The sequence below is a fragment of the Sardina pilchardus genome, chromosome 22 (assembly GCF_963854185.1).
Source record: "Sardina pilchardus chromosome 22, fSarPil1.1, whole genome shotgun sequence".
Classification (NCBI taxonomy): Eukaryota; Metazoa; Chordata; class Actinopteri; order Clupeiformes; family Clupeidae; genus Sardina; species Sardina pilchardus.
The window spans coordinates 20,807,488-20,820,017 of NC_085015.1; the positions used below are offsets into that span (position 1 = coordinate 20,807,488).

Sequence of the window (12,530 nt, forward strand, 5' to 3'; positions counted from 1 at the left end):
ACCAGAAGCGCCAACTGGATTTAAAATGGGGCCACTGTAATTAGCAGCATCGGAATCAGTGACACACAAGCTAATTAAAATGACTTCCTCCCGCTAACCTGGCACAATACACCTCTGTTTCCAATCTGGACACCATAAAAGTGGGCCTTGTCTACACACGTGTGTGCGTGTATGCATGATTTTAATACCTGTCCAGCATGGCACGTTTATGAGCTCTCCGTAGCATCTGGAGGAAACGTGCATGAGTTAAGAGTTTTCCTGTGTGTGTCTCAGTGCCAACCACATATGCTAGCATTAGCGGTAGCATCTCATGTGGGTGTTGGGGTACTGCTTTCTTTTTCCCATGTGCCTGGCTGTGTCCTTATGAGACCCCCCCCCCCCCCCCCCCCCACCCCTCCACCCACCTACCTCCATGCCGACCACAGACCCACAATGCACCTCTGTTGGGGAAATGCGATCTCCCTTGGTGTGCTTGAGCATTAAATGGTTTGGACAGAATGAGGCGATGTTTAAGCTCGTGCCTGTGCGTCGAGCTGTCGTGTGAGCCAAGTGCAGTGAAAATCTGCGCCAACCCTCCTCTTTAACCTTGTCTGTGAAACTGTAAACAATTTGTTTCTCGGATGGCTCTCTCAATCCCTCTCTCTCCTTCTCCCTCCCCCCCCCCCTCTCTCTCTCTCTCTAGGCATTCGACTATGAGCAGAAAAAGTTACTTGCAACCAAAGGTATGTAAAACTACATCCTCCACTTCCACAAAGCACTTCAAGCGAATCGGCGCTCCTTCCTTCCTATGTCCTCTCAGAAAGGCAGCACTGGAGACAAATTGGGAAACATGAGATGTTTAGTCTGTTTTGTTTAAGCTAAGAATTAGAACAGCGGTGCCTTGTCTCCTCAAAAAAAAATACAGTCTGGCTCTGTGCAGCGTGTCATTACGTCTCTATTTCAGAAGTATAGGAAAACCAGGGAACCGGTTACAAGCCGGCTCTTGTTGTGGATTGCAGATTTGTTCTAGTGCTGAGCTATAGGTGCTCAGATGAAAGCATCCAGTTGGTCTGTGCGTATAAGTGTCCCAAACACTGGTGTCGCATGTCACACTGGTGACCCGTGCTGATTTAGCCTGTGGCCTATGCAGACCACCATAAGGCCTCGACGGACTGAAAGCCAGAAATTATGCTCTTAGGTGCAGTGACCGCATAATGAGGCACCATTCTTCCAGAAACTTCCCTTACTTATCTCATGTCAGTGGGCAGCCAGTCTGAAAATAATGTGAGTCATTTAGATGTCTCATGAATTCACCAGAAAGGAAAGGAGTGATGAGTCTAATTACAGTAAAGTTGGTGAAAGTGCAAGTGAAAGTTAGCAGCTTTCCTGACCTTACTGGCTTACTGGAAAAGATCTACTGGCCACCATAGGAATTGAGGCAACATTGTTGGTTACACATAGTTTATTATAGACATGTTTATATACTGCTAAACTGGAGCCATGCTATGTCTTCTAGCTACATAGAGTGCGTATGTATAGGGGACCTCACACATTCTCCTCTCCTGTTTGCTTCTGGTTTGTCAGCCATGTTGAAAAAGCCAGTGGTGACTGAGGTCCGAACCCCCACCAACACCTGGAGCGGCCTCGGCTTCTCCAAGTCCATGCCAGCCGAGACCATCAAGGAGCTCCGCAGAGCCAACCACGTGTCCTACAAGCCCACCATGTGCACCACCTATGAGGTAACTGTTGTGAACTGTATGTAGATAGTTAAGTACAAAGCTAAACCTTGGGCTGGAATCCCTAACAGCGTCTCTTTAGCCTATTTGCAGTCTGCACATATAATTTCTCACTCTGCAGTGATCCACAGGAAAGGAATGAGCTGAGCATTTCACTTTACCACTTCGACTTACCACAGTAACCTTGACCATCATTGTACCACTAAAAAGCCCTGGCTATAGTGCCTCGTTTACTGTAATAATAACTTGAATTTACGTGTATACTGCTAGCATTAGCATGGGGGATTCTATCTGGACTTGTGAACTTTGGGTAGAGTGTTGACACAGCATCAGATGATGCTTAAACCTGAACTGTTCTCTTTGTTCTCTATCAAATTGGATTCACAACTGCTAGCACTGTACTGGCTTAGGTACAGTATGGAGTGTTGCTTAAGTATAGAGTGTCTATTACACACTGTAGTAATAGAGTTCAGTTGGCATTGCATCATGGGGTCTGTAGTTCATCTGGGCTCAGCCAGACACATTAAAGTTTCAGCATGCTTTAGCCCCTATTTGTGGGCTGTGTAGTACATTGAGTCTGTGGATACGGCAGATAAATCTGTTTTCCCTGGTCCAGAATCAGGTTCGGTTGTACTCTTGTGAGAGAACTCGGTGCCTGTGGTTGAGCCCCAGGCAGTGATGACAGTCTTGCCCGCCCAAAAGACTGATTATTGGGCAGCGCTGGCTGCGGGTGAGCCAGCATCGCACGGGGGCGCCATGGTTAGTAACGGCCGTCTGTGTTCCGTCAGGGATCGCCCCTGTCGCTGTCCCGCTCCAACAGCCGCGAGGGCGTGGGAAACGGCAGCGACTCGGACAACTGGCGCGAGCGGAACGGGAGCGGCGGAGGCGTTGGCGGAGGTGGGGGTGGGCTCCCGACGCACAGCGAGTTCTCGTCCGCCATCAGTCCAAAGAGGAAGCAGAACAAAACAGGTGAGCTTCCACTCTGCACAACATACACCTTTACCTCACGCACTTACAGTGCACGTCCTCAGTCTCTGTCTGCACTTAAGAGTAAGACTAGAATTTGCTCCTGTAACATATACTGTAGCATGCAATGTAGCTTGACTATTGATCCTTAATTGTATTTGGGCATTTTGGAACTGTTTTAGCCAAATCAATCACAAATGTGTGAATGAAAATAATAAGAGGTGATTAACTGAATGTGATTAGAGCTCACTAATCACTATAGTGCAGTAAATTGTCAATCAAATAAAAATAAAAAGTTTGCATCGATGATAAAGTAGCAATTAAAGTGTAATTAAGTGGCATGGTCTATGAATGTATTGTTACACAGCAGATTTTGCACTACAGCACTACAGTACACACGTCACAATGAGAGCCCAGGGTCTCTCTCTGTCATTACCATCAGCAGGAAATACCAAAATCCCAAAGATGTTTTGGATGCTTTCACGCTCAGATTGGGTTGCGAAATGTCTGAGAATGAAATAAACCAGGCGTGCAGCTTACAGACACACACACACACACACACATACACACACTTTCCTCCCACGTCTTCTGTCAGCGTCAGCCTACCATGTGTGTGTGTGTGTGTGAGAGAGAGAGAGAGAGAGAGAGGCAGAGAGAGACAGTAACTCCCTGTGTGATAATATTCTCTCTGTTGTTCAGTTATGCTTTAAATTTTAGCTAAGTAAGCTAAGTGTGAGTGTCAGTGGGCATTCAGAACTTCAGAGCAGTCATTGCATCGACCCCACAAATCCCACCAAGGGGCTTCAATTAACATTTATCCTAAGCAACTCACAGCACTGCACAAATGCACTTTCTCCATCCGTATATGTGATTCCTAAATGACCTTTGTGTTATTTTACTTATATTTATTGGTCCTCGTTGTCACATATCAGAAGTGCCTGGATTCCTGCCAAGTTTTCAGTGCTTTTGTATATTCATACTCATCTCATCGTTTGTGTGTGTGTGTGTGTGTGTGTGTGTGTGTGTGCGTGTGCCTGTGTGTGTGTGTGTGTGTGCGTGTGTGTGTGTGTGTGTGTGTGTGTGTGTGTGTGTGTGTGTGTGTGTGTGTGTGTGTGTGTCTGTGTGTGTGTATGTGCGTGTGTGTGTGTGTGCTTGTGCACGCGTGCGTGCGTGCGTGTGTGTGTGTGTGTGTGTGTGTGTGTGTCACCTCAGCGGAGCACTACCTGAGCAGCAGCAACTACATGGACTGCATCTCCTCGGTGACGGGCAGCAACGGCTGCAGCCTCAACTCCTCCTTCAAAGGCTCGGACCTGCCGGAGCTCTTCAGCACGCTGGGCCTGGGCAAATACACCGACGTCTTCCAGCAGCAGGAGGTGAGTGAGCACCGCAGAGCACCCAACCTGCAGACTCCTGTCCCGATCACGCACCGTGTCCCCCCGTGTCCCCGTTAACCTGCAGACTCCTGTCCCCATCATGCACCATGTCCCCGTGTCCCCGTTAACCTGCAGACTCCTGTCCCCATCATGCACCATGTCCCCGTGTCCCCGTTAACCTGCAGACTCCTGTCCCGATCATGCACCGTGTCCCCGTGTCCCCGTTAACCTGCAGACCCTTGTCCTGATCATGCACCGTGTCCCACCGTGACGTGACTTGGGTGAGGTCTGGCTCATGCCGTGACCATGAAGGCATCCGGGGCAAGCCTCAAAAATTATTAGTAGTAGTATTAGTAGTAGCTTATACATTGACTTTGCAAAATTTCTTCAGCTATGAAGTTAATACAGGGGGGCAGTTAATATGGTGTAAATATGGTTTTGTTTCTTTTAACTTGCAAAAATCACTGTCCTGCGGCTTATACACAATGCGGCTTATATGCGGGAGATTACTGTAGGCGATCTTCTATCCATTCCATTTCATCTTTTTCATCCTTCAATCCCCCTTTTGCTTTATATTGCTCTATTTGTCATACACCTCATACTTCTCATTCCTCCCATACATGCACACACTCACACACACACAAAAACACACACACTCACACATGCACACACACACAAACACATGCATGCGCGCACACACACACACCCCAACACACATGCATGCACACTCTCACACACGCGCACACACACATGCAGGAGCTACTAGAACAGATATGTCCGTGTCCTCCTCCCTTTTTGTCTCTTTCTGTTTGGCACTATGTGCTTTTGTGTCTTTGGCTCTCATACTTGGTAGTTAATATTTGTCACATGTCATAAATATTTCTTTTTCTGTGTGCAAATAATAATGAAAACAGTGTCAAAGGAAGTAAAAACAAATTGCAATCCTTAATCTGGAGGACTGAGAGGTGTTGACACATGATGTTGGCTGAAAATTTGAAGTACCGGTCCAATAAATGTGAAGTTCCGTATGTGTGTGGACACAGACAGACACACACGCACACACCTACACACACAGGCGAACGGACAGATGGACCTGATTACAGCAGCGCAGGTCAGTTAGGGTTGAACAAATCCCATCCATCATCCTGCAGGACCATGTTGCAGCGCTGAAGCATCAGATTGAGGAGTGACTGAATGACTTGTGCAGGAGGAGAGGGTCAGGGTCGAATCACATTAAATCACAAACATCATTCTAAAGGTCGTCCAAAGCCCTCAAACATCTGACTCTGTTGTGTTGTGATACATACATACAGGCAGCTCCTGCATTGCATGAGTGCATACTGTATCCATTTACCTCCATCTTTCAATATCCTGTACCCTGTAATATATTCTCCTGCCTATGGAAGGGGCTGGTGAGACACTGCACTCATTATCCATAGAACCACGCGGTGTGTCGCTACCGTGAGATGCCTTCTCTTTAAGTTGGCGAAAGTACAGATAAGTCAGATTAATTCCTCATAAATATTTGCGTGGCCGCTTTAAGTTGGCAGAAGGACAATTAAGTCAGATGAATTCCTCGTGAAGGTTTGTGTTTTGCCTCTGGTCAATTGTGGGCAAATCAGAAAGTTTATTATTTTTTTCGCCGAGGGAATGTGAACATCCACAACTGTGCAATGTTATTGCAACAGCAGAGTCTGCATGCGAGCTCTATTCCCCTAATACTGGAGACAGTGCAGCGACTCCAGCCGCGAGGATGGGAGTTCACGTAAGGTCCGAGGCCGTTTCACAATTGATTTGGATGTTGAACTTTAGGGAAAATGGCGAACACTGGAACTTTGTTCCAGTTCAGTAATTCTACCCCACTGGCTGAGTTGCTTGAAATAGACTGGGATTGACATTGTAACTTTGGGTCGCGTTTTTGAAATGTCAGCATCTGCCACCCAAAAGATCCAGCCAAGATGAGTGATGAGGACTTGCTACAGGAAATTGAGGAGTTTGTGGAAAGTGTGTTTATTTTTTTAAAGGCTGTTTTACAGAGTTTGCCCACTAATAGGCAGGCAATTTTTGATTTAGAGAACAAATCATCTATACATACAATAATAGTCAAGTGTTGATAACATGAAATGTCACTCGACCTCTTTCTACTCTCTTTCTCTCTTTCTCTCTCTCCCTCTCTCAAAATTGAAGTTGAACTATGCTTTATTGGCATAACGGTTACAATATTGCTGTGAAGTATGAAGAACATAGTATAACATGAAGAAATACAGTATAACACAAACACATAAAAACATTCTCTTTCTCCCTCTCTCTCTCCTTCAGATTGATCTGCAGACGTTTCTCACTCTGACTGACCACGACCTGAAGGAGCTGGGCATCACTACATTTGGAGCCAGGAGAAAAATGCTGCTCGCCATCTCAGGTGATAAGTCACTCTACCTCCTTTATCTACTTCACTTATAATGCCTCTCTTCTGGCTCAGTCTCCTTCTTCCCACTTTTATCTATCTGTCTTTCTCTCACACACATAGAGGTGTGTGCATACGTTCTTACACACCTGCGCACACACACACACACACACACACACACACAGTGTATCCACACATACAGACACACACACACACACACACACACACACACACACACACACACACACACACACAACACAGCTGAATAAATATTAACACCACAGTAAAACCACTATTACTACACCAGTTAAATAACTCGTCCCTATATCCAATTGGATGCTCCCATTGTTGCCCTCCACACCAGCTGGGCGCTGAGCAGAGTGATAGGGGATGATAACTGAGCTCCTGCTGGTTGCCTGGTTATTGCATCGACATGCAAATGCAGTCTCCATGGTTTCCTGGGTGACATTTACATCCAAGGTGAAGCCCTTTGTGTGTGTGTGTGTGTGTGTGTGTGTGTGTGTGTGTGTATGTGTGCAACACAAACGGTCTTCAGTGAAGCACTTGAAAAAAAAAAAGACCTAAACCTTGACAAGTGTGGACAGTGGCCGTGCGAGGCAGCGTACCGCCCACTTAAAAGTGCAGAGGCAACAGTGAGTTCCGTCTGCCAGACTAGTGTTCTTTCAGTGACAACCAAGACATGCCAGTAAAACGTCAACAGCACTGGGACCTCACAGCTGAAGCACTCAGGGGGAAGGAGGGAAGGGGGGTGGGGGGTGGGGGTGATGAGGTAACTCACCTCCCTTTGGTTGGTTTCACCACAAAATTAATGTTGGCTGTAACTTGTGATAATGCCGAATATTTGCGAATTCTTCAGAACAGATGTAGCGAGGTTAGAGTCGGGGTGTGTGTGTGTGTGTGTGTGTGTGTGTGTGTGTGTGGCAGGGGGGGGGTTGTTTCCGCGGACAGGAAATGACTCGGGGCCAGTGTTTATGTCAGTGGCGTCCTCACGGGCCAAGCGCAAATCTACTGTAATCTCCACTGATGGAATCTGGAGACCCTGGAATGAGGAGGGAGACAGAGAGAGAGAGAGAGATGGCTGCAGTGAGGAGGGAGGGAGAGAGAGAACAAGAGAAAGTGAGAGGGAGAATAATAATTATTGTTATTTTTATACAGTAATGCTTTGGCAACACTGTAAAAAGAACAGTCATGCTAATAAAGCCATTTGAATTTAGAGAGAGAGAGACAGACGGAGAAAGAGAAACTGAGGAAGAGAGAGATGGGGGGTGTATGGAGGATGGAGACAGAACAAGAGAAAGGAAAAGAGAGGGAACATGAGCTAGAGAAAAAAGACAGAGAGAGAGAGAGAGAGAGAGAAAGATGGGAGTGTCCTCTCTCGCCTTTTGTCCTCAGAGTTCTTGAGCATGCAGAGATTCTGGCACTGAAGCACAGCACCTACTGTAAAGACAGCCTTTTCCCCTTCTCTGTGAAAATGACACACACACACGCACACACACACACACACTTACAAAGAAGAGAGAGTGTGTGTAAGTGTGTGGTGGGCAGAGGAAGTTACGATGTGTGGGTATTCCCTGATTCTCCGAAGCTGGGCAAATATTACATTTTATTTCAGCGTCACTGGAGAGAGATGACTTTTATTAGCACAAGTCCTGTAAGAGGTTTTATCACTGTAGGTAGTGCTTCACAAATAGTGTGCCTATGAGAGGTATTTACTTTGTGTGTTTCTCTCCGTGTGTGTGTGTGTGTGTGTGTGTGTGTGTGTGTGTGTGTGTGTGTTTTGCAGAGTTGAACAAGAACCGGAGGAAGCTCTTTGAGCCGCCCAACATTCGCTCGTCCTTCCTGGAGGGAGGGGCCAGTGGCCGCCTGCCGCGCCAGTTCCCCTCGGACATTGCCAGCGTTAGCGGCCGGTGGTAGGGGTCAAGGGTCGTGAGTGAAGCTGAAGATGACTGGAGGGGAGGGGCTTCACTCTGGCGTCCAATCGTCTCCACCATCCAGCATCTCCTCCAACGTCTGAAGCCATCCCATCTCTCTGCTCCCCACTCTTAAAGCCATGTTCTCCATGCCACCTGCATTCCACCACATTGACACACACACACACACACACACACACACACACACACACACACACACACACACACACACACACACACCAAGATCAGCCAGACACAAGTGCGAACTTGGCAAAAAGAATGTCAGTCACACAGATAACGGACACTGACAGTATGCCGTCCATTGGTCCATCCTGTCGTCGTACACATCGGTACGCTGACCACAGCACCACCACCACTACTACGGTACAAACCAGAAGGGAAGGAACTGCATACAGTGTAGCAAACCACGACCTACTTCGAGAAGCAACAGTTGGCCAAGCACTCTCGACCGCAAACTCTCTCTCTCTGTCTTTCTTTCTTCTGATCATGCTACCTTGTTTCAGCCCTTTCTGTCATTCCTGATTCTTGGCACTTTACTTGGCCCTATGGACACGCTCTAGTGCCAACCCAGGGCTCTCTTCCAAGCACTTATCTGGATACCAAATGGAATTGTGCACGTCGAGTGTGCACACTGTGGACAGCCAATGTGCCTTTTTTTTGTACCCCCAAAATGAACACAAACCTCCGTGGAGTGCAAAAAGAATCTGGTCTTCCTCAATCATCTACAGCATGTGCCTCCTCTTCCTCGCCTTAGTAGAGCTCTCTCTGCTTATATCTGCTAGAGGTATTTGACTGTGGTGATGATGAGTTCAGAGGGGTCTCGGATGCCCCTGGATGTCTGTCATCCTTATGGTCTTGTTTCTACGTAGTTTTCAGAGACCCGTATTCTGCCAGGCATGCTACGTGCACCAGATATTAACAGTTCAAATATTAATTAACTCAATTTTATTCAAATTCACGATGTTAAAATAATGATTTAATCAACATTCAAAAAATTAATTCACAGTTCACAGGGAGTCGCCAACCTGAATTGTTACAGTAGCCTTCAGAGGCGTTGCCCCGCCTATGTAGGCCTGCGCCTTGAGACTCCATCGTTTTCTGTTGGATAGAACCGAGCGTAGAACCTACCCCACCTTTGGTATGTGGGTGTGACCTGTATCTCCACCCTGTTCTTTCAACTACCTCTCTCTTTTTTTTCTTCCTCGCTCCTTTTCTTCTTTGCAGTCTGCCTCAGTTCTTTTTTGAGGAAGTGCACCAAACTTTCCAGTCAACGTTCCAGTCAAGTCTGAAAGTATATAGACCTCGAAGCTGTGAATGTCGCCAGATGTGTCTTATTTGAAGTGAAAAAAAAAACTAAATACCAAAAAGTGGCTTTTTTTTTTTCTTTTTCTCTCGCACTGTCATCTTTTCCAAAGTAAATAGTGACGATCGTCTTAGTGACTCTGGAGAACAGCACTTCACCCAGATGTTAACCACTCCTAGTGATCTCACCTCATTGTATTGCATTGTTTTCCATGTATAGTGTAATCATGCCTTTATGTTAAACAAAATGTTAATGCCAATCTTGTGTGAACCTGTGTGTGACAGAGATTAATTTGCAATCATTTATATGCATTCTGTGCATATTGTAGTTTATCATCTTTTTTATTAATATTTTTTTTGTATCTGATGTGCCAAAAATGTTAGACTGTGGCAAACCGTACCATTTTGTACAGAATATTTTTCTTTGACTTTATGTGTCTTTATTTTGGCAGTGAGTATGCGGGACTGACATTGAAGCATAGCTGATGTTTCTTGTCGTGAACAGAAGGCCAACTTCTATTAAGTGAATATTTGAAACTCTGACTGTGCAAAGGAGTTTCCTTTGCCCTTTGTAGCCTATTTTTTTGTTTTGCCTTATGTGGAACTGCAGCACGAGCACAAGTAAGGGATTCTTAGTTTAGTTTTATTCGAAGACCTCCCTCCCTACCACCCCTGTCTCTTTATTTTTTATTTTTTATGTCCTTGTTTTTATTCAGTTAATTTTTCAGCCAGCGTCTGTCAATAGATGTTCCTGGGAAAGCCATTTGCTCTGTTTCAGTTCATTTTATGATGCACCAGACAGAGCTCTCTGAGTCTTCATGGTTTTGTGAACGACCAGCTGTAATTCATTTGTAGAATTGTACTTTGTGTCTCTCCTGTAAATGGAGAAATTAAAGAAAAACAGGGGGGGTGTATGGGAAGAGAATGGTCTCAGTGTCTTTGACATGGCCTTCAGACCAAGGCTCGCAGTATTCTAAGGCGCTCGGTTAGTTCACATGGAACTTCTCTCCTGGAAACTGGATCACATTTTTGGATTAAAATTCTGAGTTAGGGGGAAACTAACTGGTAAGGATTGGATCGGCTGTGGTTCTCTGCCATTCAAAGAAGGGACATTTCAGTCAGTAGCAGTGTTGTGCTGGCCAGTGCCTAGGGAACTATGTTTTATCTGAGTTCCAAACAGATAACTATGTATTTCAGTGTAGACTCCATTGCAGTGTTCTTTGAAGTTAAGACCTAATTTGGGGTTATTGTGGTACTTGGATGAAGTGATTGAATGTTCTGTATTAGGAAGAAATGTTACAAAGTAAAGCTACAAAGTAATAAATTGTATGCAAACCTTTGCCTTGTCATTTGATTGTCTTTACATCTCTGTTTCTCACTTACAAATGGTTTCTGTCAGATGTATTTAAAACACTTGAGATTATAATTGAGGTTAGTTAAAGGCCCTAATCCAAAGTGTGATGCAGTGTCAAGGTATTTACGTAAGCAGATGCACAAGGATTTACTCGGGAACTTTAGCATTAATATCCTAACTACAACTCAAAAGCAAACTTAAGTTGGGAAAACACTTTGATAAAGATGTGCTTCTTAATTATGATCTTGTACACGTTTTCCTCACAATCCTCTACTGTATAGGGGAGTGTACCTATGTTCCCCAGGTCCTATGTTCCCCACTTTCTATGGAACCGGGGAACATAGGACCCTTTTTTTCTTAAAGTTTAGAAAGGGTCCTATGTTCCCCGCTTTTCCCAAAAAGGGTCCTATGTTCCCATGTATATTGCAACCAGGGAACATAGGACCCTTTTGGGAAAAAATGGGGAACATAGGACCCGGGGAACATAGGGATGACCCCTCCTCTAGCTGTCTGTTCTGTGTTAGCTCTCAGAGAACTGTAGACTGTAGGCATACACTACTCCAGCCAATCTCCACCATTGTGCCAGCAGCAAGGCTTTGTTGGTTAAGTTCAAATACCAACAATCTTTCATCAGGATTGTGGACTGGACCTTGTTGAAACATGAGGATAAACCCTTAACTGAAATATCAGACACCCCAACCAGGAATCTCATTTTACAAACATGAAGGTTTCACTTGCACTAAACCATTTCTGAGGTAGAGACTGAGTTGAAACTGACAGATTGTGGTATTTGGTCTGGTGTCCCTAGGGAGTTAGCTAGTGCTACATATTTGACCGGTGTGTACAGTTTGAATGAAACTGACTCAGACAATCTTCTGATTCATCTATGGGTGAACTATCCTGGAACAGGACAAAAGACTAGTTGTCCACTTTGTTTTATTTAATAGTGGACGTCTAGAGAGAACCACTACATCCATCAAGCGATACACACGGAAAAACGTTTTGTAGAATCTAGAGTAAGGACAGACATGAGTAGCACAGGCAGTTTCATGACCAGGGAAGTGTGTGATTCATGTCTGTGTACCTCAAGGTGCGTGATTATATTAATAATGTTAATATTAATGACCAGTCATAGCAGAACCCTTACAGTTACAATTTGAATTTTCAGTAATTTTCCTCCCCTAATCGATGTTTCAATTGTATAACTTGAACACATCATATTACACAACATTTCACTGTGGGGAGCAAACTGGACTAAAGGACATTCTGTGATACTGATATGTTAGAATTGGCATGTCAAAGAAGCACAGAATTATCAGGAATATAACGGAAATAATTTCATTATTTTAGGCTGATGTGTTGCGTACAGTGTCAACTAAGTGCTCTGACACACTGGAGTAAGTAGGCCAATAATTGACCTGGTTGAACTTAGGGAATACTTCAAGTATACAACATGCTAGTAAC

The 12,530-nt window shown here is 45.1% G+C and overlaps 1 protein-coding gene across 2 annotated transcripts in view; it reads left to right on the plus strand.

The window, feature by feature from the left end:
• LOC134070338 (protein bicaudal C homolog 1-like) overlaps positions 1-11,042 on the plus strand; it is a 78,476-nt gene extending 67,434 nt beyond the window's left edge. For both annotated transcript variants that reach the window (XM_062526655.1, XM_062526656.1), the window contains exons 16-21: positions 683-722; positions 1,564-1,718; positions 2,504-2,684; positions 3,894-4,054; positions 6,374-6,473; positions 8,263-11,042. In XM_062526655.1, coding sequence (XP_062382639.1) covers positions 683-722; positions 1,564-1,718; positions 2,504-2,684; positions 3,894-4,054; positions 6,374-6,473; positions 8,263-8,393 — 768 coding nt within the window. In that variant the 3' untranslated portion in view covers positions 8,394-11,042. The remainder of the gene's footprint in view (positions 1-682; positions 723-1,563; positions 1,719-2,503; positions 2,685-3,893; positions 4,055-6,373; positions 6,474-8,262) is intronic.
• The last annotated feature ends 1,488 nt before the right edge of the window (positions 11,043-12,530 follow it).